The sequence below is a fragment of the Acinonyx jubatus genome, chromosome X (assembly GCF_027475565.1).
Source record: "Acinonyx jubatus isolate Ajub_Pintada_27869175 chromosome X, VMU_Ajub_asm_v1.0, whole genome shotgun sequence".
NCBI classification, from domain to species: domain Eukaryota; kingdom Metazoa; phylum Chordata; class Mammalia; order Carnivora; family Felidae; genus Acinonyx; species Acinonyx jubatus.
The window spans coordinates 15710065-15735116 of NC_069389.1; the positions used below are offsets into that span (position 1 = coordinate 15710065).

The window sequence follows — 25052 nt, forward strand, 5'->3', positions numbered from 1 at the left end:
TTCTAGGGGCTTGGGACTCTAATCACAAGCTCCCTACCCCCCCACCCCATTTCAGTAAAATTGGTCTCGATTACTACCACTGTGAATGCCCACACCCGAGGGTTTCCATAGCCACTATGGGGCCCTGCCCCTTCCTCCTCCTCCTTGTTCACATTTTACCAGGCACATCCTTAGCCTCCTTCTGTGTCCATTTCGGACGGTCCCTACAGAAGCCTGGTTCCACTCCTTCAGTAGTTGTTAGACCTAAAATACCAGTTAGGCCCTGTCATGGGAAGCACAAAACATGGGACTCTAAAAAGAGAGATTCTATCAAGTAAGCCGTATGTGAATAATTCAGAACTGAGGGCACATCCCTTTCTGTAGTACTCCATGCCTGCCTTGATTCAAAGAAGCTTATATCAATGGCGGTGGGTTTTGTTTGTTTGTTTGTTTGTTTTTGAGAGGGAAAGAGTGAGTGGGGGAGGGGCGGAGAGAGAGAGGGAAAGAGAGAAACCCAAGCAGGCTCTGCAGTGCCAGCACAGAGCCCAATGTGGGGCCTGAATTAGTCATGAGATCGGGACCTGAGCAGAAATCAAGAGTCAAATGTTTAACCAGCTACCCCGGCGCACCAATGGCGTGTGTTTTGATCTGGTGCTTTTTACCCAGATGGGTTCAGTTTGTGAAAATTCAACAAACTGGTGTCTCATGTGCATTTTATATGTGTAGGCTACACTAGGATAAACGTTTTTAAAAGTAGCTTACATCATGTAAACCTCTGCCTAAAGTAAGCATGTACATATCACCAACACTAGCGCAAGCTATCTTCAAACCATGGGTTGCCACCAATTAGTGGGCCACACGATCAATTTAGAAGGTCCGAACTAGCACTTTATTGTGTTAACAACACTTGAGGTATAGCCTCCTAAAATTTTTTTTTAAGTGCACAATAAAGTACCGCTAACTCTAGGCCCAACGTTGTACAGTAGATCTGTTGAACATACTCATTCTGCGCGACTGACGCATTCTACCCGTTGATCAGCAACTCCCCATTCCCCATCGCCCAGCCGCTGGCAACCAAGAGGGGGAACCAACCTAAATGGTCACTGATGGATGAATGGATAAAGAAACTGTGGCATGTACATACAATGGAATATTTTTTGGCTTTGAAAAGGAACACAATCCTGCCATGTGCTGATGAGCATTTTTAAAGTGGAATGGAGAATATACAAAAGCATCATACACAGTGAAGCAACTACTATTTCAGTTAACTTATTGCCATTACAAGTATGGACACATATGTACACTAAGATGGCAGATGTTTTCACTGAAGAACATGGTAAAAAAAAAAAAGAAAGAAAGAAAGAGAAGGAAAAAGAAAGCCTCCAAGAAACACTGGGTACACCGACAAATAATACAAGGATTTGGAAGCCAGAGAGATCTAGGTTCTGATCCTAGTTCCTTACAACCTACCTAACCTCTGTGAGCCTCACTGCACCATCTCTAAAATGCAGGCAATGTCATCTTCTCCCTGGACTTGGTATAAGGTGTCAATAGGCTGGCAAACAGCCAACCACAGGACACTAATTAGACACTGCCCCCACCCCCTGCAACCATTTCTGTGGTGCCCTGGCCTGGGCTCTTTACCTGTAGGAAGGATGTTTAAAGGAAATGTGCAAAGGGGGCGGGGCAAAGGTTGAGCCTCCATGACATGACTCCTTTGAGCCCCTCGGGAGAACAAAAGTTGTGAACATTTGAGAGCAACAGGGCAGGGAGAAGCTATTGGTCGGCACACTGGGTGATAAACCATCCAGCTTTGGATTCTGACCAGAGGGAAAACCACTTTCTAAGATAGGAGGGTTTTCCCATTATTCTTGGCAGGAGGTGGGGAAAGGCAGAAGGGGAGGAAGGCCTCCGTAAAGAAATAAGTATGTGTTTTAAGCAAATCACTTTGAAGACAGGTGGTTTTCATTTTGAGAACAAAAATGATGCTTAAAACAGAGGGTGACTCCAGATAGCAGCCACCAGCTTGCCAGGAGAGGGAAATGGGGCCTCGAGGTCTGGAGTGCTCCCAAAGTGCCAGAGCAGTGATGGAGGCAGAGGGGCAGGGGGCGGGGGGGAGGTCCGGCACAGATAAGATGGGACCATCTTTATCAGCTTGCGGGCACAAACTACTCAGCAGTCACTCACGATATTAATCATCTAAAACCTCTATTCATTTAAGAAACAGTTGTTGAACATGAGCACATAATTGTGTTGAGAACTGCATTAGGGGCTTCGGGATACAGTGGAATAACAAAGACAAGGCCTCTGCCAGCATGGGGGCCAACATTCCAGTGGGGGACACATCAAGTGCCAAGTAAATCAATGACTTGTAAATCAACCAGGGATTTATAGCCTGTGATACAAGTGCTCTGCAAGAAATAGATATGGTGATGTGTCAGGAAGGGAGAAAGGAAACTTAAGATGGAGGAAGTCCCTTAAGATAAGATGGCCCAGGGCTGGGGGGGGTGCCTGGGTGGCTCAGTTGGTTAAGTGTCTGACTGTTGATTTTGGCTCAGGTCATGATCTCAGGGTTCATGAGATTGAGCCCCACGATGGGCTCCGTGCTGACAGCACAGAGCCTGCTTGGGATTCTGTCTCTCCCTCTCTCTTTGCCCCTCCCCCACTCTGTCTGTCTCTCTCTCTCTCAAAATAAATAAATAAACATTTTTTTTTAAAAGATAAGATGGGGTTGGCTAGATGGCTCAGTCGGTTAAGCGTCCGGCTTCACCTCAGGTCATGATCTCACAGTCTGTGAGTCGAGCCCCACGTCAGGCTCTGTGCTGACAGCTCACAGCCTGGACCCTGCTTTGGATTCTGTGTCTCCCTCTCTCTCTGCCCTCTCCCACTCCTGTGTCTGTCTCTCAAAAATAAATAAACATTAAAAAAAATTTCAAAAGGTAAGATGGCACAGGGCCTTCTCCAAGTAACATCTTAAAGATGAGCAAGCCTGGGCCCGGCGGCAGGAGAGGCCCCGGCGGGGGCTGGGGCAGCCAGGGCACTGGTGTGGTGGAAGGTAATGGCCAAGTGTGAGGGTGATGGCAATGAAGCCTGAGAGGGAGGCGTGTGCCAGGCTACACAAGGCACAGCCGGGCATGGGGAAGAAAGTGGATTTCAATGAAGACCCACAGAGAGCTACTGAAGGCTGGAACACTGTGATACAGGATTTTGATGCTGGTTAAGATAAGAAGTACTCTTTTATCTTCGCCCATGAAACAAAGTGTACAGATGATACAATGTCTCCAAAAACACTGATAAAAGTTAGCCCTGCCTTAGAGCTCGTGGACAGTAGTTGAGGAGGCTTGCCAGCTAGAGGCGAACAATTTTAGCCTAAATAGGAGACGAAATACAAGGAATTCAAGTACAGAAAGGGGTGGGAGAACTTGTGACTGACAAGAAAACACTCTTATTAGCAATTAACTCACAGTTAGCAAATATAAAGCACATGGTAAAGCTAATTTAACAAGACAGGCTCTAGAAAGTCCCCAAAACAGGGGCACCTGGGTGGCTCAGTCGGTTAAGTGTCCGACTTCGGCTGAGGTCATGATCTCGCAGTTTATGAGTTCGAGCCCCATGTCGGGCTCTGTGCCGACAGCTCGGAGCCTGGAGCCTGCTTTGGATTCTGTCTCCCTCTATCTGCTCCTCCCCCGCTCAAGCTCTCTCTCTCTCTCTCAGAAATAAAGAAACTTTAAACAAAAAACAAAAAGAAAAGTCCCTAACACACGCACATAAGGGTGGAAGGCAATTGGGAACGGACTGATGTGCTCGCAGCTTGCCTAAATCCATGAACAGGTTCACTGAAATAACCAGATGGAGTGTCACCATGACAGTGTCCTACGCCTACTCCTGAATCAGAAATCAGACGAACTGCTAAGCAGCTTTCTTCGAGATTTGAGTTTTCTGTTTCTTCTCCCTTGTACCAGCTGAATATAGGTATTCATAACTTGGAAACTCAAAGCTGAACGGGAAATGGCTCTTCTGAATTATCACTGTCCCCCCAGGATTCATCACATGGCCTCCTGACTTGGGTCCCCCATCCCCATGATCCTGAACTCAAATGGATCTCTGAGACACAGCATGACCCACTCACACCTTCTCCCCGAGACCTCCTTGTTCTAGGGGGTCCCCTGGACCAGGCTAAAAGGGCAACCTCTAGGGCTCTGGTCTTGAGCAAGGCTGACGCCAAGATCAAATTTATGACACCAAGCAAGAGAATGTGGGAGGCCACGAAGGCTGCCCCCGAAAGAAGCCAGGAGAGCAACACGGGTGGCACGCCCCACAGCCCAGCACACTGCTCGCACGGATGGTACAATATCCCACTAAGGAAGGAGAAGGGGTACGAAGGGCAAAAACACACCACTTAGCAAGTGCCCACCAAGCGCTGGCTACTTTCACATCCATTACTTCCAACCACCCCGCGACGCTGTGAAGTGCGGTGATAGCGCTTTGCAGATGGGAAGAGTATCTGCTGGCAGCCCAAAGCTCCAGTTAGCAGAGGGAGGATCTGAGCTTTGCCTGCCACCTCGACTGGCATCTAGCAACAAACTGTGCTCTGAACAGATCTCAAGCTGACTTTCCGTCCGGCCTTCAATCTCACTCCTCTCCTTCCCACCGCAGGGAAGCTGCATTCCACACCTGGCTTTATCCCAGGCTTGCAAACCTGCCAGCTGCCTCAGAAACGTTACCTGCTCCCCGCCCTTGATAGGGAAACTTACCTGATGAAAGGGATGTCTGCGGGGCAGGGGCGCGGGGAGGCTTGGCTGGCTGGGGTGTCCCCTGGACAAAACTCTTCGATCACAGTCAGGAGAAGGGAAGAGCCCTCACACCAGAGGACAGGGCTGTCCAAAATCTTTGTAGATGACACTACTAAAGGGGATCAGCCAAAAGCCACTTCTGTCACAGGAGCGCCCCAAGAAAGACATTCCCTTCTGCCACAAACAAGATAACTGTGACCCAGATCTGAGCGGGAAAACAGTGTTGCTCACCATCTCTCTAGAAGGACTGAGCCGGGACCAAATTCCCCATCATGCCTCCCTCCCGGCCTAAGAAGTAGCGGGGCACCAGGCTCCAAAAGATGCAGGCATAATAGCAATCAAACCAGATGTACGTCCTACTTACAGTCTCAGACGCGTCTGCAGCACCCGGGGCTTTGGCTGCAGAAAGCTCCATTCTGTGGAGCATCAAGTGGTGATTTCGGGCTAACTGCGTCTGAACTCTGGGCAGGAGTATGCTCCGTGCTCGCCGAGAACTGCGAGTCTCTCTGATTCACTTGGCAGCAGAATTATTCTAAGCATCCTGTCCCGTACCCAACCCGCCTGCCCCTCCCACTACACATTCACGCTGGGTGGTGTTTTTTTTTTTTTTTTTAATTCTCTGCACTAATTTCTGTCACAAATCAAGGGAAACTCATTTTTCAAAATTAACCCAATCTCTGGCGCTTCAGAGCGTGGAACCTTTATGACTGAGGAGGAGGAAGAGGAAGAAGTTGTAACATCGGAGAGAAGAGAGTGGGAGAGCCGCAAAGTCTGCAGTAACAGCAAAATGGAGATTATTCGAGACAGCTGAAACACTCCACCCAGCCTCCAGGAGGGGACATGCACGGGAAACAAAGGGCATATGGTGTTTGCTTTCTTCAACATCCGTTCTCACCATTAAAGAGCTGCGCCAGCAAACGCTCATTACTTACATGAGGGCAAACCTCACTCCAAAACAGACTTGAAAATACAGCTCATAATCAAATAAGTTACTTGCAAAGCAGAGGCCTACCTTGAATTTTTTTTTATTACATCTAAAGCAAAATTTAATAAAGTGCAAGTAACTGGCAGAATGTCTACTGGGCTTAGTGAAGCGTGAATTATACTTGAAACAAAGTCAATTTTTGTTAATTTCAAGTTCACAGAGTAACTCAAATACTGACACATTCAGGACAGGATTTCATTTTTTCCCCCAAGGAGAGATTCCAAGGGGCTAACCTAATAACCAGATAAGAATGATTTCCCTACTATTTACTACTAGTCATGTATTCAAACATTTCTATCCTAAAGCAAACAGGTTTTTCTAATGAGGCTTAAATCATTTATTTCCCACATAAGTTAATGTTACCACCATTTCCACTATCGCCCACACTATGACACTGTCCAAAGGTCAACTCCAGTGCACCGCCTGACCAAATCTGCACGACCTCCCGAAGTGGTGAGATCTGAATTGAGGACGCTTTTCACAGACATAAAGCTAGGGGCAGCTTCAAACACGGTACTAACCAGCTGAGGCGGCTCCCTTCCTCCTCCCCCCGCAGAGCCAACTATTGGCCACAGGTGGGTACCCCCTGTGGGTACCCCCATCAAGCCCACTCCCCGGCTCCAGAGGGCAGACTAATTAACTCTAAGCCAATCATTGGTTCCGGGTGGGCAACAGGAGCTAAGTTCACCCAATCAGACTGCAGGAAAGGACTCCTCCCACATGCCCGCCCTGAACAAGGAAGCAGAGGGCCCCACAGCCAGTGGATGCCATCCTACGTCTGCCTGACAACCACGAAGAAACCAGCCCTTGGGTGAAGCTTCTGGCAGCACAACCCATGGAGGAGCGACAGGAAGAACACAGGTCTCCGATGTCCCCCTGAGCAGGTGAACACACTACCCTTGGGGTCCATCCGACCTGTAGCCTGAAAATTATGTGAGATAACATACATCACTGCTGATAGGAACAGGCTGAGCAATACCTAGGAAGCCAAGAGCAAGAGTCTGTAATCTGGCAAAGAGACCCCTTGAAGTTAATAATACACTCACAGAAGACACTCCCTTCAACGCTAAAGAAAAAGAAATTACAAAGAAGAGTGGTTGACTGCCGAGGGCTGGGCTTGGAAGTGGGGAGTAACAGCACAGGGGCACAAGGTCTCTTTGGGGCGGGAAGGACATGTTCAAAAATTAGATCATGGTGATAATTACACAACCCTAAATATGCTGAAAGCCACTGAACGAGGCACAAGTGGATGAACTGTACAGTATGCAAGTTAGATCTCAATGAAGCTATTTTTGAAATAAGCTACATGGGAGCAGATGCTCATTCAGAAGTCACCTGTTAAACTCTGCCTCCATCCACATCTGACGGCAACATGCCTCTGCTTAAAATGGCTCCTTTGATGCTTCCTGATCACCTCTGGGGTCCAAATTCCTTACAGAGGTGCACAGTGCCTCTCATGTCCCAACTTCACTCCACCCCAACCCCTGCCTCTACTTCCCATTTTACTCACTGGCAAGGCTTTCTTCCAGATATTTATCAAACCGCTTCCCCTGCAGGCCTCGGTTCATACATCCTCGGTCACTCTCACCATCCTCTTCACCTGATCTATCCCTTCCTCCCCTGCCCCAGCCTCTAAGCTTCCCCTCCCTTTGGGCTCCTTTAGCATACTAAGTGCACACCAGAGAGGGTTAGAAAAGTGCTTCTGGGTCTGTCTCGCCCACCAGGCTATGCCCTAGAGCCTTGCCTTTTGCAACAGAGAGGGTTTGAGCAGACAAAAGCAAAGCGCTCAGTGTGGTCAGCGCTATGGGGTTTCTTTCAGGGTTCCATTTACACGGTGTGGGTGCCTGTGTCCCTTGCCAGGCCTGAAGTCACCATAGGAAGCCAGGTGTGGGTGAGAGCCAGGTCCCTTGGAATCTGTCTCTAGTTCTCCCACGCTCAACTTTTTTTTTTCTCATCATGGCGTTTCCCTTATTATTATTTTTTAACCCTTAGACAAGGTAAGGAGCTGGCGTAAAGAATATTACAAATGCAACAAGAATGGGAAACACTTGGTTTTGAAGAAAGGGACTTTTAAAAAGGGACACAATAGACTGAGGAACACTGGATGATCATCTCCACCAGTGTCTTATCTTCCTACATGATCTCAGGGGAAAAGATTACTAAGATTTAAGAAATGTTAAAAATCCAGTTGCTGGGGGTGCCTGGGTGGCTCAGTCGGTTAAGCGTCCGACTTCAGCTCAGGTCATGATCTCGCAGTCCGTGAGTTCAAACCCCGCGTCGGGCCCTGTGCTGACAGCTCGGAGCCTGGAGCCTGCTTCAGATTCTGTGTCTCCCTCTCTCTCTGCCCCTCCTCCGCTCATGCTCTGTCTCTTTCTCTCTCAAAAATGAATGTTAAAAAAAATTTTTTTTTTTTTAAATTCAGTTGCTGGAGTGTTTCAGTTATCAAAAAAAAAAAAGAAAAAGTCATACCAGAAAGGGGTGACCCACAGAACCCCACTGTGGAATTGGTGCTTCATTACAACAAAGACATCACCCAGCCCTCTCCCTAGCTTGTCCGGCCCGGCTCTCCGAACACCACGAGCAATGAAACCCCAAACCCAGGAGCAGAGGAAAGTGCTGAAATAACACTTTAAATCGTCGCGATGGTAATTTCAACTCCTACCTCATAATCATGGCTCCTCTTTTCCATATTTGGGCCCTAGCTCCCCTGGACGCACTCTGGGAACCTCCACAGACATTATCTAATGCTGAGCAGGTCAGCAAACTAACCATTAAGCCCTCTCTCTTCTCCGCACTCTCTGATTTCAGCCAGTCTGGACACAATCATAAAGAACTGGGCAATTCCCTTCCAAGGGGAATGGCTGTCAAGACTTCTCCTGTAGTTTAGGTCAAACCAGAAGCTCTTAGGATGTCACAGAGTTTGTCAATCTGATTCCTACAGTAAAGTTTTCAAAGCTGTCATTACCCTCCCCCTCACCCCGGCCAAAAAAAGACAAAGCTGACAGATTTATTATCAAACCACTTCATTAGCTAACCACCACCCCCCCCACCCCCCCCCACCCCCCCCCACCCCCCCCCCCCCGCCATATCTTCGTAACATCAGCCCTGGGGACTCCCATTCATTCCATTTGGGGTGGGCTGGGAATCTATGTTGTCCAAACTCCCTCAGGTGATTCAGATGAGCAGCACAGCCTTGACACGGAGGGCTGAGGCGAAAAGGGCTGGCTACATCCTTGCTACTAAAAGTACCGTCCCCCGGGAGCTTGTTAGACCACAATCTCAGTCTCCCTACACCCGCCAGCCCCCAGCCCAGACCCCCTGAATCCGAATCTGCATTTTAACAAGATCTGCCCACATACACCCCACCCTCAGCCTGGGACTCCTGGGCAATGTTAAAGTTTGAGGAGCCTGGGCTTCAGAATCTCCTAGGTTGTGTTTTGTTTCACCTTCACAAGAGGGAGAAGAAGCAGTGGGAGGTCAGCGTCAGAATTCACATTCCAAAATTTTTCAGTATCTTCCTGATGAACAACAGGGCCAAATCCCGCTCGCTCCCTCCCCACCCTCCCAGAAACTATGAGTAGTCAGATTAAATGTAAAGAGAGTCAAAGACTAGACATGGCCTGTTTTTTCAATTAAAGCAATGCATTTTTCCATTTGTGCTGGCAGCATCGACACTTGCATTACTGCGCATGCTTAAAGCTACCGGCCACATTCGACTCGCGGACTATCAAAGCAGCAGAACCTGCAATCTCCGATATTAAAGTGCTTTACATGGAACCAAAGCATTCCAGGATAAATAATTCTTGGAACTAATGAGAACTACTAATTGCATCCAGTCTTAAAAATCAATATACTTCAAGAAACTATTTAAAAATTTATATGCTTATTTCCCTTCTTCAAGTAACATCATAAGGCATTCACAGGAAGTGGTGGTTCCAATTGAACGTGGCTGCATGTTAAAAAAAAAAAAATCTCTGTGGCTGCATATCAAAAAAAAAAAAAAAATCTCACCGAGCCTAACACCCAGCTCAGCGAAGATTCCCAGCAAGTTCTCAGAACCTGATAGATATAGGTACCCCTCATGCTAATCACGGTTTGCTTTGTTGTTGCTGTTTTAACGTAGCCAAGGCCACCCAGATATCCTGTACCCTAGTATAATCAGGAGTGAAAGAGCACTTGAACTCTGGAGTTAAATGGCCCCATAGGCTCAAATCCAGGTCTGGCACTGATTAGCTGTGCTCCTCTGGGCTAACAGTTACTTAACGTCTCTGGTCCATGGGAAGTGCTGTACAAAAGTTTGCTGTTTTTCTCATCCAGCATGTCATACCACATGAATGGTACAGATAATAGAACTATGCACACAGTGGGTGCTCAGTTATTACAACTGGTCAGAGAAAACTCCACCCTGATTACATTTCCTTTAACGACTGTTTCATTACTGAACACCAGCAACCTTTTCATGTGTCAAGAGAGGTGCTCGTGGGAAAGTTCTTTCCTTTCCTCTAATGGCAAAAACCAGAAACCAAACGATATCGTCACCTTCTTCATCCAGCGCGAAGTTCTCTCTCTCCAATCATGTACTTGTTAAGGTTTAGTTTTATTATGACTTATTTATTCTCAAACAATAAGCATTATTATAGAAAAAAACAAAAAGCATTTGAGCAGGCGAGAGCTGCCGTCTTTGTACATAACAGTAGACTGATATCAGTTATGTAACGGTTACTGAGATCACAAATGTTGATTTCCAGAATGTTCTCAGGAGACGAGTGCCAGACAATATTGCCTTCATGGTATTATTATTATTATTATTATTATTATAGTTACATATGTAGTAGACAGCAGAGGGAATTGGGAGGCTTAACTATTTGCCCATTTTCATCTGTTTTGAAGCGCTCATAACAAATGACCAAATGATATAGATGGTTCGCCACGTATTTATTGAATCCATTTCCCTACGCAGTTTCGCCAGCCAATGCTTTAACATCAACTGACTTAGCATAAGAATGAAGCAACTGTATGCAGTCTACGTTCATCACTGTCTCTATTTTTGAAGAATACCCATCCTTTCAGGTCTTACACATCTTTCCGGTCCATCACACACAGGCTACTGGCGTTCCAACGCCAAAGTTGACCTTTAACAGATCTCCAGTCTTCATCTCTGGGCCTCAGTTTTTCCATCTGTGACATAGGAATAATCACTCCCTGGGGTGGGGGATGGGGGTAAGGATTAGTAGAGTTAATGCACATTCTCTACAACTGCGAAGAGGAGTAAATAATACACTTTTACCGGATAAATAACGAGGCCTTGACTCACAACAGCAAATTCATGTTCCTTTTCACTCTGTGCCAGGTCCTGAAGTGGTTACAAGAAAGGTTATTATAGACTCTCCTTGCCCCCCAAAATGAGGGGAAAGAAGAGTAATTTCTGTATGTGTTTAAAGAGAAGAAGAATGTGAACAGGAGAGAACTCACCCACTAATTCCTCCCTAGGTTAGCCCTGACAGTGACACAGCTGCAGGGGTTGCTCTCACCAGCAACATTCCCATAACACTGTTACCTTTCAGAGCGCTAATATACTGAGGGGCTCCAAGCTTGTCCATGCCTCAGGGCCTTTGCACTTGCTGTTCTCTACTTAAATGGCACCTAGTAATGGCAGGAGCTTTCTAATCATTCAGGCGTGAGCTGCCATTTCACCTCCCCCAAGAGGCCTTTTCTGATGACTCTAGGTGAAACAGCCTACACGCTCCACCAGTCAGTCACTCTATCCTTTTCCCCTCCTATATTTCTTTGTTGCATATTTCACTCTCTGTAATTATTTTTTTTTTTTTGCTTGTCTGCAGTTATGCTCCCCCTCCTCTGTTAGAATGTACACTCTCTAAGAGTACAGACCTTGTTAAGTCCATTCCTAAAATGGCCCATGGCACATCAAGGACACTTAGTGGACTGAGGCAGGTAATGTATGGGTATATAGTTTGATAGTTCAGCAGCTGTGTCATATCTGTGTTAGGTTCTGATGACTGCTTTGTCTCTTCAGAATGCTTTTTCTTGCCTTTTGGCATGTCTTGTGATTTGGGACCGAAAGCCAGACATTTTGTGTAGGGCAGTGGACACTGAGGCAGACGAGACCTCAGTGTGGGGATTTATGTTAAGCTAGCCAGAAGTTGGGCCATGTTGAGGTCGGTGGTTCCTGCAGACGTGAGAAACTTCAAACTCCGCTAGTGATCTTTTTTGTCCCCCCTCTTGGCTCTGGGGCTTCCCTTTGTGCTGCTGCCCAGAAAGAGCCTGTCTCCTGCAGTTCTGGCTGCTACAATCCACTGTTGTTATTCCCGGAGGCTGGTTAGTGTGCTGTGCGGGTGCGGTGGAGGGGCTGCGAACATTCTAAGCCCCCATCTTTGGAGTGCACTGCAGACCGCTGTCTGGTGTTGGCCTTCACAAGTGCTTCTGCCTCTCCTCCAAGAATAGAGCTCCCCCTCTCCCTTCCCCCAGCTGCAGTGGGCATCCCCCAGCGTTCTCAGTCTACAGCCTTGTGGCCCTTCTCCCTGAAGATTAAGGCTTTTTTGAGGTGAGGTGGGGGGCTGGCCTGGATGGAATTCCTTTCCCCGGCTGCAATGGTATTTCACTGGTGCTCTCACACCCCACCCTTCCCCTGCAGACTAAGCCTTTTGTTCCTTAAAGGAGAAAAGTCTGAGTGGGTCTCTCAGGGGTCCCGAGCCAGCACCTGCAACCCGCTCCCTGAGTTTTCTTCAGTTTGTCCCCAGTCTTCCCTGCGAGAGCAAGGTGGGATTCCTGGAGGAAAAGCCTGCAAAACAATAGGCCACCTTCCCACTCCTCTGCTGCCCCCAGGAGCTTCACACTCTCAAGCTAGTCTGCACTCAACCTCCAGCAGCTTGTCAAATGTTTAGCTTGATCTTTCTACCTACTTCCGTAGTGTCTGGTGGCTTCTGCCTCTGGGAAGTAAATGCTCAGGCCTCAGGTCTCGGAAAAGTGCTTCTTCTCTCCAGATTTTTAAATGGCTATTTGCTCTGCAGACTCAGTTCTCTTGTCAATTTCCAGTCTGTCCAGATTTTTCCTCGTAAGCGTGGGAGACACATCTCTGCAGCTCTCTACATCTCTGAGCTGAAACTAGAAGTCCGTTTATTGATTTTTTTCAAAGCATCAGAAGTATGACAAAACGGGAACATGTGATGAAATAGGTGGTAGGTAGGGAGATGTTTATATTTTCATGCTCTTCTATATTTTACTAGTTCAGCAACATTTCAAAATACAAAATCAACATGTGGGTGGCCATGGCGGAAAATGGTTCTGTAATATAAATAGACTGAGATGCGTACACAGCACTTGATTCTTGTTCAATAATTTACAGAGATCACCTGAATTAAAAACAAAACAACAACAACAGTGTTTGTGGCAACACTTCCAAAACTGTTCTGGAAAAAAAAAATAATAAATCACCCCAGTACACCACGGATTTTCAGTGTTGAAGCAGTGAAAGAAGAAACTCAAGTAGAAGAATTAATGTCCTCAAAGAGAACAATTTGTTTGTGCGGGTTTATAAATCCAAGTATATGACAATACTACACGTTAATCGATTCACTGTCCTTTAAACTGATATCCAACCATTATTATTAACATTCATGGAAGCGTGAGGTCATTGATGCACACACCGGCAGACCACAGGTCATTCGGCAGCACCTTTTTACTTAAATAATTCACTATCTTAAGTAATGGCAAATAAATTCCATGCTACAAAACAAATGAACCATTAATGACTCCAAAACTTCAGATTAATCTTAAGGATGGTACATTAAATTCAATTAAACCAGATGAATATTTAACATGTTCCTTCTCTGGACTTAAGACCATTCTAACCCCTCTGGGGAAAAAAAAATGGGCAGACCTGGATAACTTACTGGTATCTGCCATCACCACAGACACCGCGATGGGTTACAGGGCTGAGAGGAACTTGTGTGAGCACGTGGTCTGAGAATGGCAGATGCATGCCCCAGGCCAACACTGGCCCTACAGTGAGTTTCATTAGCAAAGAGAGTGACTTTGGATTATCTGTATGCTCTAATATTCACATGTACATTTCAATTCAAAGGAAGAAAGAATACAGTTTTTAGTAAAGGGGATGGATCTGCATTTGGCTTTCGTTACAACAAATGAAGACAAGCCTAACTTTGTAACGGGAATGAAATGGGATGGCCCCACCAATGATGAACCTGCAGCTTTAATTATCAGCTGTGGCTCTGGGAGACGCAACCCCAGGTGGAAGTGCAATCGGGGTGACCAGTCAGACAGCTAAATAGCACACTTCCCCCGCCTCAGAACCGCCACTTGTCAACTGCTGCTATGTTGTTTCAAGGGCTGTTTACAAATCAGCTACCTCCCTGCACTGCACCAGGCCTGAAATTAGATTTCATATCCAGCTGGAGGGCCGGGGACTGCGTTCAGCTTCAAGTTGGCAGCACCTTAGACCTGACTGTCTTCTTAAAATATCTGTTAATGGAAACCATTCAAACTCAAGTTTTTAAATAAAAGGAAGAGCAAAAGTGAATAAAAAATATCAGAGGCTAAAAAAGAAGTAAGGTGTGTGGATTTTTTAACCACCAATGACAGGAGAAGCTCTCACTATAATTACATGGATTATATGTACCGAGACATCATCTGTCATGTGATATTTTGAACCAAATAACAGAGCGGTCCGTGAGAAAAATATATACCAATAAGCACAAAGAAGCGATTTCTCAATACGTGAAACCACACAAACCTGACATGCTCCATATTCAAATGTGGACCCAAGTTCGTATCATGTGCCACCAGAGCCCAAAGTCATAATTACTCATTTAACACAGAACAGCTGAAACTACGTTCATATGGCAGATGTATTTTTTAATAGGTTGGCAATTATTGCGGTTTCAAGATTTAAAGAGAAAAAGGTTGTGCACACACTCATGATTTTGCAGCTGAGAGAAACAGTTAAAGACTGAACTATGAATATAAGGCAAGCTGTTACACAGCAGTTACAGAATGACAGCAGTAAACCTGATTCCTTTTCCGTCTGCGGCCCTGAAGGCCCCAGTATTACGGTGTGACTACAGTCTCAGCAGTTTTAACTTGATTAACACTTGTGGGTTTAAACAGTTATCATGTACCTTTTGCCCATAATCTGCCAACCTATTGATTTGGATGTCGTTTCTTTACCGTGAGCCGTATGTGGTCAGAAAGCAAGCCCCGTGTGACCGAAGGCTTGGGTATCTGCCGTCACATTGCAGACGACGAGATACTGTCGAAACACACACAGCCTTCCTAAGAAGATATTCGCGTTTTAACACTTAAGTCAATGCCAATTGTGGTTTATTATAATCATGACTAAAATATGCATCTATAGTAAATATTTCAAAGGCAATTTTAATCTATTTTTTCTCCCACAATGTGCAAAAACAGTCCCTTTTTCGTTTTCAGCTGGGCCTGCTCTACTGCTACGAGCTATATCTCCCATCTCGACCATGGCCTCGTTTTACAGCCAGGAAAATGACATCCCTGCCGAGGAGCTGTGCTGCTTCCTCAGAAGAGAAAGGTTCCGTGTGAGAGGACAGCGCAGCCGGGGGGTCCCCACACGGCCCCGGAAGTGAGCAGGGCCTGAGCGTCGTCCCCCGCCCCCCCCACCGCCATGGCTGCCCCAGGCCTTCGAGGAGAGCCCAGTTCCCGTGGCTCCTTCTTCGAGGCCTCCAGCTGGGACCACCAGCCTCAAGAAAGCCAGGGCAGGCCGTGGACAGCCGTGGGCAGCCCCTCCGCTTACAAATGAGGCAAGCCCACTGTTTTCCACCCAGACTCCCAGACACAGGGTATGGACTTCGTTGGTTTTCTTGAAAAAGACCTGGTGGTCCCAGAGGAAGTATGACAACAAATGAAATGCTCTTTCCCTCGTGACAAGAAAAACAGGCAGCAAAGAGCTAAAATGGGCTGACCTCAAGCACCTCATTCCACAAATAGCTAAACGTGTATGTGTGTGTGGCTTTTGTGTTCATGCCTGTTATTACCACACACTGGAGACATTCACATTTTTACCTTCACTCTCCCTGAACTCCCCTCAAGATCTCTTGTCTAATCCTCCTCAGTGGCAGACAGATGGTGAGATTTGCCCCTGAGCTGGGGGCGGGCAGGGCGGGGGGAGCGGGAGGGAATACAGAATTTCAAATCCCCTTGTGAGCTAAGAAACTAAAGGGAAACAAAATGTCTCCTGGGCAGCCTTGGAGGTGTGCTGCCCACCTGTCCCTTCAGGACAGAACCGGTGGCTTCAGGCTCTGCCCTAGCTTGTGTTCCCGCCTGGGTGGCACTCCTCCTGGACAGCCCTCTCCAGGCACTGCCAGGAACCGGGGGGGGGTGGTGAGGCCGGCCCACACTGGGCAGACCTCCGCCCGGCAGTGTGTGCTCACAAGCTCCTTGTCAGGCTGGCTGGGACCGCAGCCTGAGGCTCCCCCTGCCCCTCTCCCCACCCCTTCATCTCCCAAGGGTGTTATCTCCCCTCCACAAATAAACCTCCTACACTCCTACCTCCATCTCAGCTCCCCCTGCCCCCAGCACCCAACCGACAAACACCATACCTCTGTACTTTTCCAGTCTCTCAGAGTAGCTCAATACTTAATGTTCATAGTTAGCATTTGTTGACCGATGAATATGCATCAAACACGACTCTGATCTGCCCTATACTCGTGATCTCGCGCATCCTCGCAAGTACGCTAGCAAAGAGGTACACTGCTGTTGTTGCTATTCCCATGCTTCATACGAGGAAACAAATAGATACCTAGAGGGATTAAACGACTTCTCAGGGTCTCGGAGCTAATAAACCGAGACTCACTCTTCTAGGATCGTGGGGCACTACTGCTCCCGGCCAAAGCCCGACCGAGTCCCGAGTCCCGGACAGCAGATCCTGGGTCTGCAGCCACCACCCTGCACTCCACACACCTCAGTAAAGTCGTGCCGAGTGCAAGTGACCTGACCAGGTTCACAGGTCACAGCAGAAAGAATGAAATTCCTTGGTAGAAAGGCAAGGGCACAGCAGGTTTTCTTGCAGCACAGTGTATACATCATGGGGAGGGAGGAAGGGCAGCCTTTCGATATCACCATGCTACAGATGTTTTTGCATATGTTTTTCTACCTTCACCCTAACAAAGAACTCTAATGATACCTTAAGTGAAAACAACATTTCAACAATGTCATCAAGCAAAAGTTGAATGGATGAGTTGAAAATCTAAAAAGTTTAGCTGGCTATCATAGGACCTGATCACCTATGAAAACTTTTATTCCAAAAATTACCGTTTTGATGTCAAATGACTACCATTTATTTCATTTCATATTTTTTTAAGCTTTTATTTTAATTCCAGTTGACACAGGGCTACATTAGTCTCATGTGTACAACACAGTGATTCATCACTTCCATACATCACCCGGTGCTCATCACAAGTGGACTCCTTAATCCCCATCACCTATTTCACCCATCCCCCCACCCACCTCCCCTCTGGTCACCATCAGTTTGTTCTCTATAGTTAAGAGTCCATTGGGGCACCTGGGTGGCTCAGTCAATTAAGAGCCTGACTCTTAGTTTTTGGCTCAGGTCATGATCTGACAGTTCATAGGTCCGAGTCCCACATCAGGCTCCAAGCTGACAGCACAGAGCCTGCTTGGGATTCTCTCTCTCTCTCCCCTTCCTCCACTCTCACATGTGCACATGCATGCTGTCTCTCAAAATAAAATAAATAAATAAACTTAAAAAAGAGTCCATTTCATATTCTTCAATAAAGTTCGGAAAATGGGACGTATTCCTTAAGGATTCCTCGAATAAAGAAGATTTCATGCAATGCATCAAATTTACTCTGTGCTATCTACTTGGAACATGTGGCTTCCTGGTTTTGGAGACACTAACCTTTTTTTCATGTCAGAATGTATCAGTCTGAAGAATGTGTACATTTGGCAGGTGTATGAACCTAATTTTTAAAATCCTAATCCTTACAATGTGGTTTAAGACCTTCAATAATACTGATCAGCTAGGGGCACCTGGGTTAAGTGACTGACTCTTGAATTCGGCTCAGGTCATGGTCTCAGGGTCATGAGATCGAGAGCCATGTTGGGCTCCACTGGGCATGGAGCCTGCTTAAGATTCTCTCTCTCTTTCTACTGCTTCTGTTCTCCCTCCCTCTCTCACTCTCTAAAAAAGAAATAAAAATTTAACTTTAAAAAATGATCAGATAAAATACCTTAGAGATATTCTGTACTTAAGTGCATGAACATAATAGAAGAGTATTATAATTTTTGGTTAATAGTAGCAATTTGGGGCGCCTGGGTGGCTCCATCGGTTAAGCGTTTGACTCTTGGTTTAGGCTGATCTCACAGTTCGTGGATTCAAACCCCACATCAGGCTTTGCACTGACAGTGCAGAGCCGGCTTGGGATTCATTCTCTCTCTCTCTCTCTTTCCCTCTCAAAAATAATTTTAAAAAGCTTTAAAAAAAGAATAGTAGCAATTCTCATTTGCATGCCCATACCTGGACTAATTCTGGAAAGGGAAAAAGCCCTCTACCAGGTATTCATCATTACTGGTAGTAATACTAATGTGTAGCTGGACTCTACTTACATTATTATTTATTCATCCTTCTGTTCTCAGAGTTTCCCAGTATCTGGCACATGATAAAATAACTGTAGCTCTTATAAAAACTCTACCAGGATACCATCTCCTTTCACAGATGAAGAGCTGCTTCAGGAAGGGGAGGAAACTTCTGAGGCTGCACAGCTGGTGGGCCGTGGGCAGGGATCACTCCCCCTCCTGAAACATCTTCCCCGCTTTGAACATTCACTTGCCTGGCTATTTTCCTCCCCTTTTGGCCATTCCCCGTCAGTCTCAACGCTGGGATGCCCGGGGCTCTTCTCTCCTCTGGCCACACTGCCCCTCCAGGTGATCTCATTTCACCAAATGAGATTCCCAAATTCCTATCTGTAGCCTGGACCTGGCATTTGAACTCCAGACCCACATCCTTAATAAGCTCCCGGTGCTCAGCAAAAAAAGATAGGGTCATCCCTCCCTCCTCTCTCTCACCACACAACCAGTCTGATCAGCAAATCCCAGGGGTGCCACCTTCAGAAACATCCAGAATACGATCAGTAAATCCTGGTGGTGCTACCCTCAGAAATGTCCAGAGTCTGACTGCTTCTCTCTGTTCCCATTACCAACCTTCTGGTCTCCCCTGGTTTCCTGCATTGGCCTCTGACCTCTGCTCCTTGCTTCCACCCTTGCCCCTAGTGGTCTGTTCTCCACAGGGCAGCCAAAAGGAACCAGTGAGAGCATCCCTGGTCACATCACTACACTGTTCAGAGCTCCCCCGATTACTTCCCATCTCGCCCAGAACCCCAAATCTTATAGTAGCCCTACTCCATCTGGAGCCCTGTGAACCTCTACGCCCATCTCCGGATGCCCTCACCTGTGCCCTCCAGCACACTGGCCTTTGTTCTTTTTCTAGCACACTGGGGACTTTGCACATGCTGTTGCCTCTGCCTGAGAGGCTCTTTCCTCCAGATCCCCACAGGGCTCTCTTCCTCACTGCCTCAAGTCTTGACTTAAAGGTCACCTTTTCAGTAAGGCCTTTGCTGGCCTCCCTATCATCAATTGCAATCCAGCCCCCAACATTCATATCCCCTTCCCCTGCTTTTTTCTCCCTCCAACATACTATAACTTATTTATTATGCTTATGGCTTACCATCTGTCTACCCCACTAGGACGTAAGTTCCCTGACAGCAGGGATTTTTGTCTGACTTACTCACCCACGTATTCCCTAGTGCTTAGAACACAGTCAACACTCAATAAACATTTGATGGATGCACGAGGGAAGCTCAGAGACCTTAATTAACTTTCCCCAAAGTTGTAGGGCTCAGCTCTGACTCTAAACCACTGCTCTGAGTCACCAGTTGGTGATAAAATAAAGATCCTTGATCAGTGCACACTCAGATATCTACAGATCTGATAAAAATTCACACCAAATTACACAGAAAGAGATCAATTTCCCTAGCTCACTGGGTACTTTCGTTAATCTCACATTCACTTGGAAGACAAGAAGAATTTAAGAAACAGCAACGTAGAAAAACTAATACATGCCCAGGAGCCACTTCAATCACAAGAAGCTGAAGGATGAATGTACCTTAATCCCTGAGGAAAAGTAAACAAGTCGGATCAAAACATTTCTCAATTTTAAGTAAATTTTTTCAAATCTTAGAAATAAAGAAACAAAATCTCCTATTAACATTTCAGCATTTTTCTCCCTATACACCGGGTTTGGCAGTTTATACATCATACTGCATAGACAATTCCACAGCCGGCTTTTTTCTCTCATAGCATCTGTATTTTCTATACTACTGTATACATTATTAGGGGTCCTAAGGTTAAGGTTATATAGTAATTGGTCAGCAGGCAATGAAGTCTCAGCTGGTAAAAAGAAAAACAAAGAATACGAACATTGACTAAACATGGACGCCTAAGACCGCCGTCCAGCGTGCCATCTTCCAATCGACTGCCGGCTCCACCACTGACCCTGGCCCGAGTGCATTCCCTACAGGCCAGAAGAATCAGTTCCTCTGGAAAGCCTCAGGCGAAATTGCTTCTGGAAGTCAGAACCTAAGACCACGGTCTATTTAAGTGGCCACTACCACCACCATCCAAAGAGCAAGGGTCAGGTACCCAGTGCTGTCAACAACCACAAGGGTAGAGAAACAAGCAACAAAGATAGTACTCATTCAACAAATATGGATAAGCACTGCTGTGCACCAGGCACCGAGGACACAATGCTACACAGAGGCCATGGAACCTCAGTCCAAAAGGGAAGAGAGCCATTTGTCAAACAGCCACAAAAACAGACTTAAAACTCTAAGAGTGACAAGTGCTACTGAGGACAGAAATATGGCACTACAAAGGCCTGTAGAAAATGGGTATTTGTGGGGGAGCTGGGTGGCTCAGTTGGTTGAGCATCTGACTTTGGCTCGGGTTATGACCTCATGGTTCATGGGTTTGAGCCCCATATCAGGCTCTTTGTTGTCAGCACGGTGCCTGCTTCTGATCCTCTGTCCCCCTCTCTCTTTGCTCCTACCCAGCTTGCACTCTGTCTCTCGAAAGAAAGAAAGAAAAGAAAGAAAAGAAAAGAAAGGAAAGGAAAGGAAAGGAAAGGAAAGGAAAGGAAAGAAAGAAAGAAAGAAAGAAAGAAAGAAAGAAAGAAAGAAAGAAAGAAAGAAAGAAAGAAAATGGCATTTGTAAGAGTCAGGAGGTCAAAGAAGGTTTCCCTGGGAAAGCATGAAGCAATCTCTGGGGCTGTGAAGGCATGAGGGGGTGCAAGGGTATGAAGTGGGATACGAGGCTGGAAAGAGAGATGGGGATCACAGCACAGAGAACCTTGCAAGCTGACCACATTCAATGTGTATTTATATATTCTGAGAGGGAGGGGAGATAGGGCTCAAGCGGGGGACAGGCAGAAAGAGGGAGAGAGAGAATCTCAAGCATGCTCCACGCTGTCAGCACAAAGCCCACTGCAGGGCTTGAACTCACCAACAATGAGATCGTGACCTGAACCAAAACAAGAGTCAGAGGCTTAACTCACTGAGCCACCCAAGCACCTCAATCAGTTTTTTCTTTAATGTTCTCTTGGTGTGATATCTAATAACTCCTCACCTAGGTCTAGGTCCTCAAGATTTTCTCATGTTTAATTCTAAAACTTTTATAGTTATATGTTTTACATTTAAATCCCTGATCCGTTCGGAGATAAAATTTTTTATAAGGTGTAAGACTGAGATTGAGTTTCCTCCCCCCCCCCCACTGCCCCCCACCTCTGGATGTTCAGTTGCTCTGTCTGGCACCATTTGTTGAAAAGGTTATACTTCCTCCACTGAACTGCTTGTGCTTTTTTATCAAAAATCAGTAGGACATATTTGTGTGAGACTGTTTTTGGGTTCTCTCTCCAGTTTCACTGACCTATGTATGTATCTCTGCACCAGCACCACACTGTCTTAATTACTAGAGCTATTATGGTAAGTCATAACAGTCATAAAAGTCCTACTTTGCTCTCCTTTTTCAAAATTGTTTTAACTCTTCTTTGTGTGTGTGTGTGTGTGTGTGTGTGTGTGTGTGTGTGAGAGAGAGAGAGAGAGAGAGAGAGAGAGAGTAAGCACACATGTGCAGGAGTGGGGAGAGGCAGAGAGAGAGAGAGAGACAGAGAGAGACAGAGAGAGAAAGAATCTTATGCAGGCTCTACACCCAGCACAGAGCCCAATGCTGGGCTCAATCTCACGACTGTGAAACTATGACCTGAGCTGAAATCAAGAGTCAGATGCTTAACCAACTGAGCCACTCAGATACTCCTGCTTTAACTATTCTAGTTCCTTTGATTTTCCATATAAATTTTAATTTTTTTAATGTTTATTTATTTTTGAGAGTGAGAGAAACAGAGTGTCAGTGGGGAAGGGGCAGAGAGAGAGGAAGACACAGAATCCAAAGCAGGCTCTAGGCTCCAAACTGTCAGCACAGAGCCTGACTCGGGGCCCAAACCCACAAACCACGAGATCATGACCTGAGCTAAAGTCAGGTGCATAACCAACTGAGCCACCTAGGCGTCCCTGATTTTCCATATAAATTTTAAAACAAGCTACTCTACAAAAAAAAAAAAAAAAAAAAAAAAAAAAAAAACTTTCGTGGGATACTGATAGGAATTACATTACCAATAGATTAATTTGGGGAGAACTAACATCTTTACCTTGTTGACTCTTCCAGTCCACGAACACAGTATACCTCATTACTTCTTTAGATGTTCCTCAAATACTTTCATCAACATTTAGTAGTTTCAGCACATACATCCTGTGTGTGTTTTGCTAGATTTATACCTAAGTAGTTCAATTATTTTTGGAGTGATTGTAAATGGGATTGTGCTTTTAATTTGGGTTTCCGTATGTTCATTGCTAGGATATAGAAAAATTAATTTTCATGTGTTCATCTATCCTACTATCCTGTGACCTTGCTGAATTCACTTATTAGTTCTAAGAGTTGTTTTGTAGATTCTCAGGATTTTCAACGTAAAGAATCATGTCATCTACAAACAAGGACGATTTTATTCTTCCATTCTGATTCATTGCCTTTTATTTCTTTTCTCAAAATTGTGCTGGCTAGGACTTCCAGTACTGTGGTGAGAGCAGATATTCTCACCTTGTTCCCATCCTCACGGAGAAAGCATTCAGTCTTTCACCATGTAGTATAATATAAATGTAGGTTTTTTGTAGATGTTGTTTATCAAGCTGGGAAAACTCCTCTCTGTCCTTACTTTGCTGAGAGTTTTTATCTTGAATGGGTGTTGAATTTTGTCACATGTTTTTTCTGTACCAATTGATATGATTATGTGATTACTTTTTCTCCCATAGCTTATTGATATGGTGGATTATATTAACTGATTTTCGAACAATGAAGCCGCCGTCCATATCTAGAATAAATCCCACTTGGTCATTGAACACGGTTCTTTTAATATCTTGCTGGATTTGTTTTGCTAATACTTTGTTGTGGATTTTTGTGTCTATGCTCTTGAGGGACATTGGTCTGTAGTTATTTTTGTACTGTTGGCCTGGTTTTGGTACCAAGGTAATACTGGCCTCATAAAATGATTAGCAGGCATTTCCTTCTCCTCTATTTTCTCAAAGAGATTATGTAGAATTGGTGCTTATGTTTAAATATTTGATGGAAATCTCTGGTGAAACCCTCTAGGCTTGGAGATTCTTTTTTGGAAACTTTTAAGTTATTAATTCAATTTAAGTTTTTTTTTTTTATTTAAGTAATCTCTACACCCAACGTGGGGCTCAAACTCATGACTCCAAGATCCAGAGTCACATGCTCTTCTGAATGAGCCAGCCAGCACCCCTGAATTCAACTACTTTAATAGTTATAGGACTATTGACATTATCCATCTATTTTATCTTGAGTGAGTTTTGGTAGTTTGTGATTTTTCAAAGAATTGGTCCATTTCATATTAATTGTCAAATGTATGTGCATATAAGACCTGTTTGTAATATTCTCTTACTATCTTTGTAACGGCTGCAAGATCTATAGCGATAGACCATTTTATTCCTAGCATTGCAATTTGTGTTTTCTTTCTTTGTCAGTCTTCTTATAAGTTTATCCATTTTACTGATCTTTTTAAAGAACTAGTTTCTTCACTGATTTTCTCTGATGTTTTTCTATTTTCAACATCAATGATTCCAGCTCTTCATTATTTCCTTTCTTCTGCTTGCTCTTTTCTTCTCCTTTATTTTCTAATTTCTTGAAGTGGGAGCTTAGGTTATTGATGAGAACTTTCCTCCACTCTAATGTAAACATTTAGTGCTATAAATTTTCCTCTTAGCACTGCTTTGGTTGTGTCCCACAAATTGTGTATTTTCATCTTCATTCAGTTTGATGTATTTTTAAAATTTCCTTTGAGACATCCTCTTTGACCCATGGATTATCCAGAAATGTGTTATTTGTTTTCCAAGTGTTTGGAGATTTTCCTGTTACCTTTATGTTATGTTACTGATTTCTAGTTTGATTCCATCATAGTCACACAACATACTCTATATTATTTCCATTCCTTTAAATATATTGGAGTTAGTGTTATGACCCAGAGCATGTTCTAACTTGGTGAATATTTCATAGGTACTGAAGAGGATGTGTTTTATGCTGTTTCTGGGTGGAGTGTTCTGCAAATATCAATTAGAACCACTTGGCTGATGATGTTGCTTGGTTCTTCCTTATCCTTGATGATATCCTACTTAGTAGTTCTTTCAAACACTGAGAGAGCAATGCTGAAACTCGCAACTATAATTGTGGATATATCTGTCTTTCAGTTCTACCAGTTTTTCTTCATGTACTTTGCAGCTCTGTTGTTTTGTTCATACATACTTAAGATTGCTGTTTTATTGGTAGATTGACAATGTTATCATCTGTCCTTCTTTGTCTCATTAATTTTCTTTGCTCTTTAGTCTACCTTATCTGGTATTATAAATAGCTACTCCTGCTTTTTTTAAAAAATAATGCTTTCATATCTTTTTTCACCCTTTCACTTTTTTCACTTCAATGCATTTGAAGTGAGTTTCTTGTAGACAGTGCATAGTTGAGTCACATTTTTATCCATTCTGTTACCTCTTTCAATTGGTAAATTTAGACTATTTACACTTAAAGTAATTATTGATATATCAGGGCTTAAGTCTGCCATTGTATTATTTGTTTTCTATTTATTCTCTATTTAT

The 25052-nt window shown here is 45.0% G+C and overlaps 1 protein-coding gene across 8 annotated transcripts in view; it reads right to left on the reverse strand.

Moving 5' to 3' along the window:
• SH3KBP1 (SH3 domain containing kinase binding protein 1) overlaps positions 1-25052 on the reverse strand; it is a 331711-nt gene that overhangs the window by 240162 nt on the left and 66497 nt on the right. The window contains exon 1 of one of the 8 annotated variants that reach the window (XM_027054602.2): positions 5137-5324. The exons of the other annotated variants lie outside the window; for them this stretch is intronic. Within the exon in view, the coding sequence (XP_026910403.1) occupies positions 5137-5199 (63 nt within the window). The 5' untranslated portion in view covers positions 5200-5324. Of the gene's footprint in view, positions 1-5136; positions 5325-25052 lie in introns of those variants that run through there. 8 annotated transcript variants of the gene reach the window in all.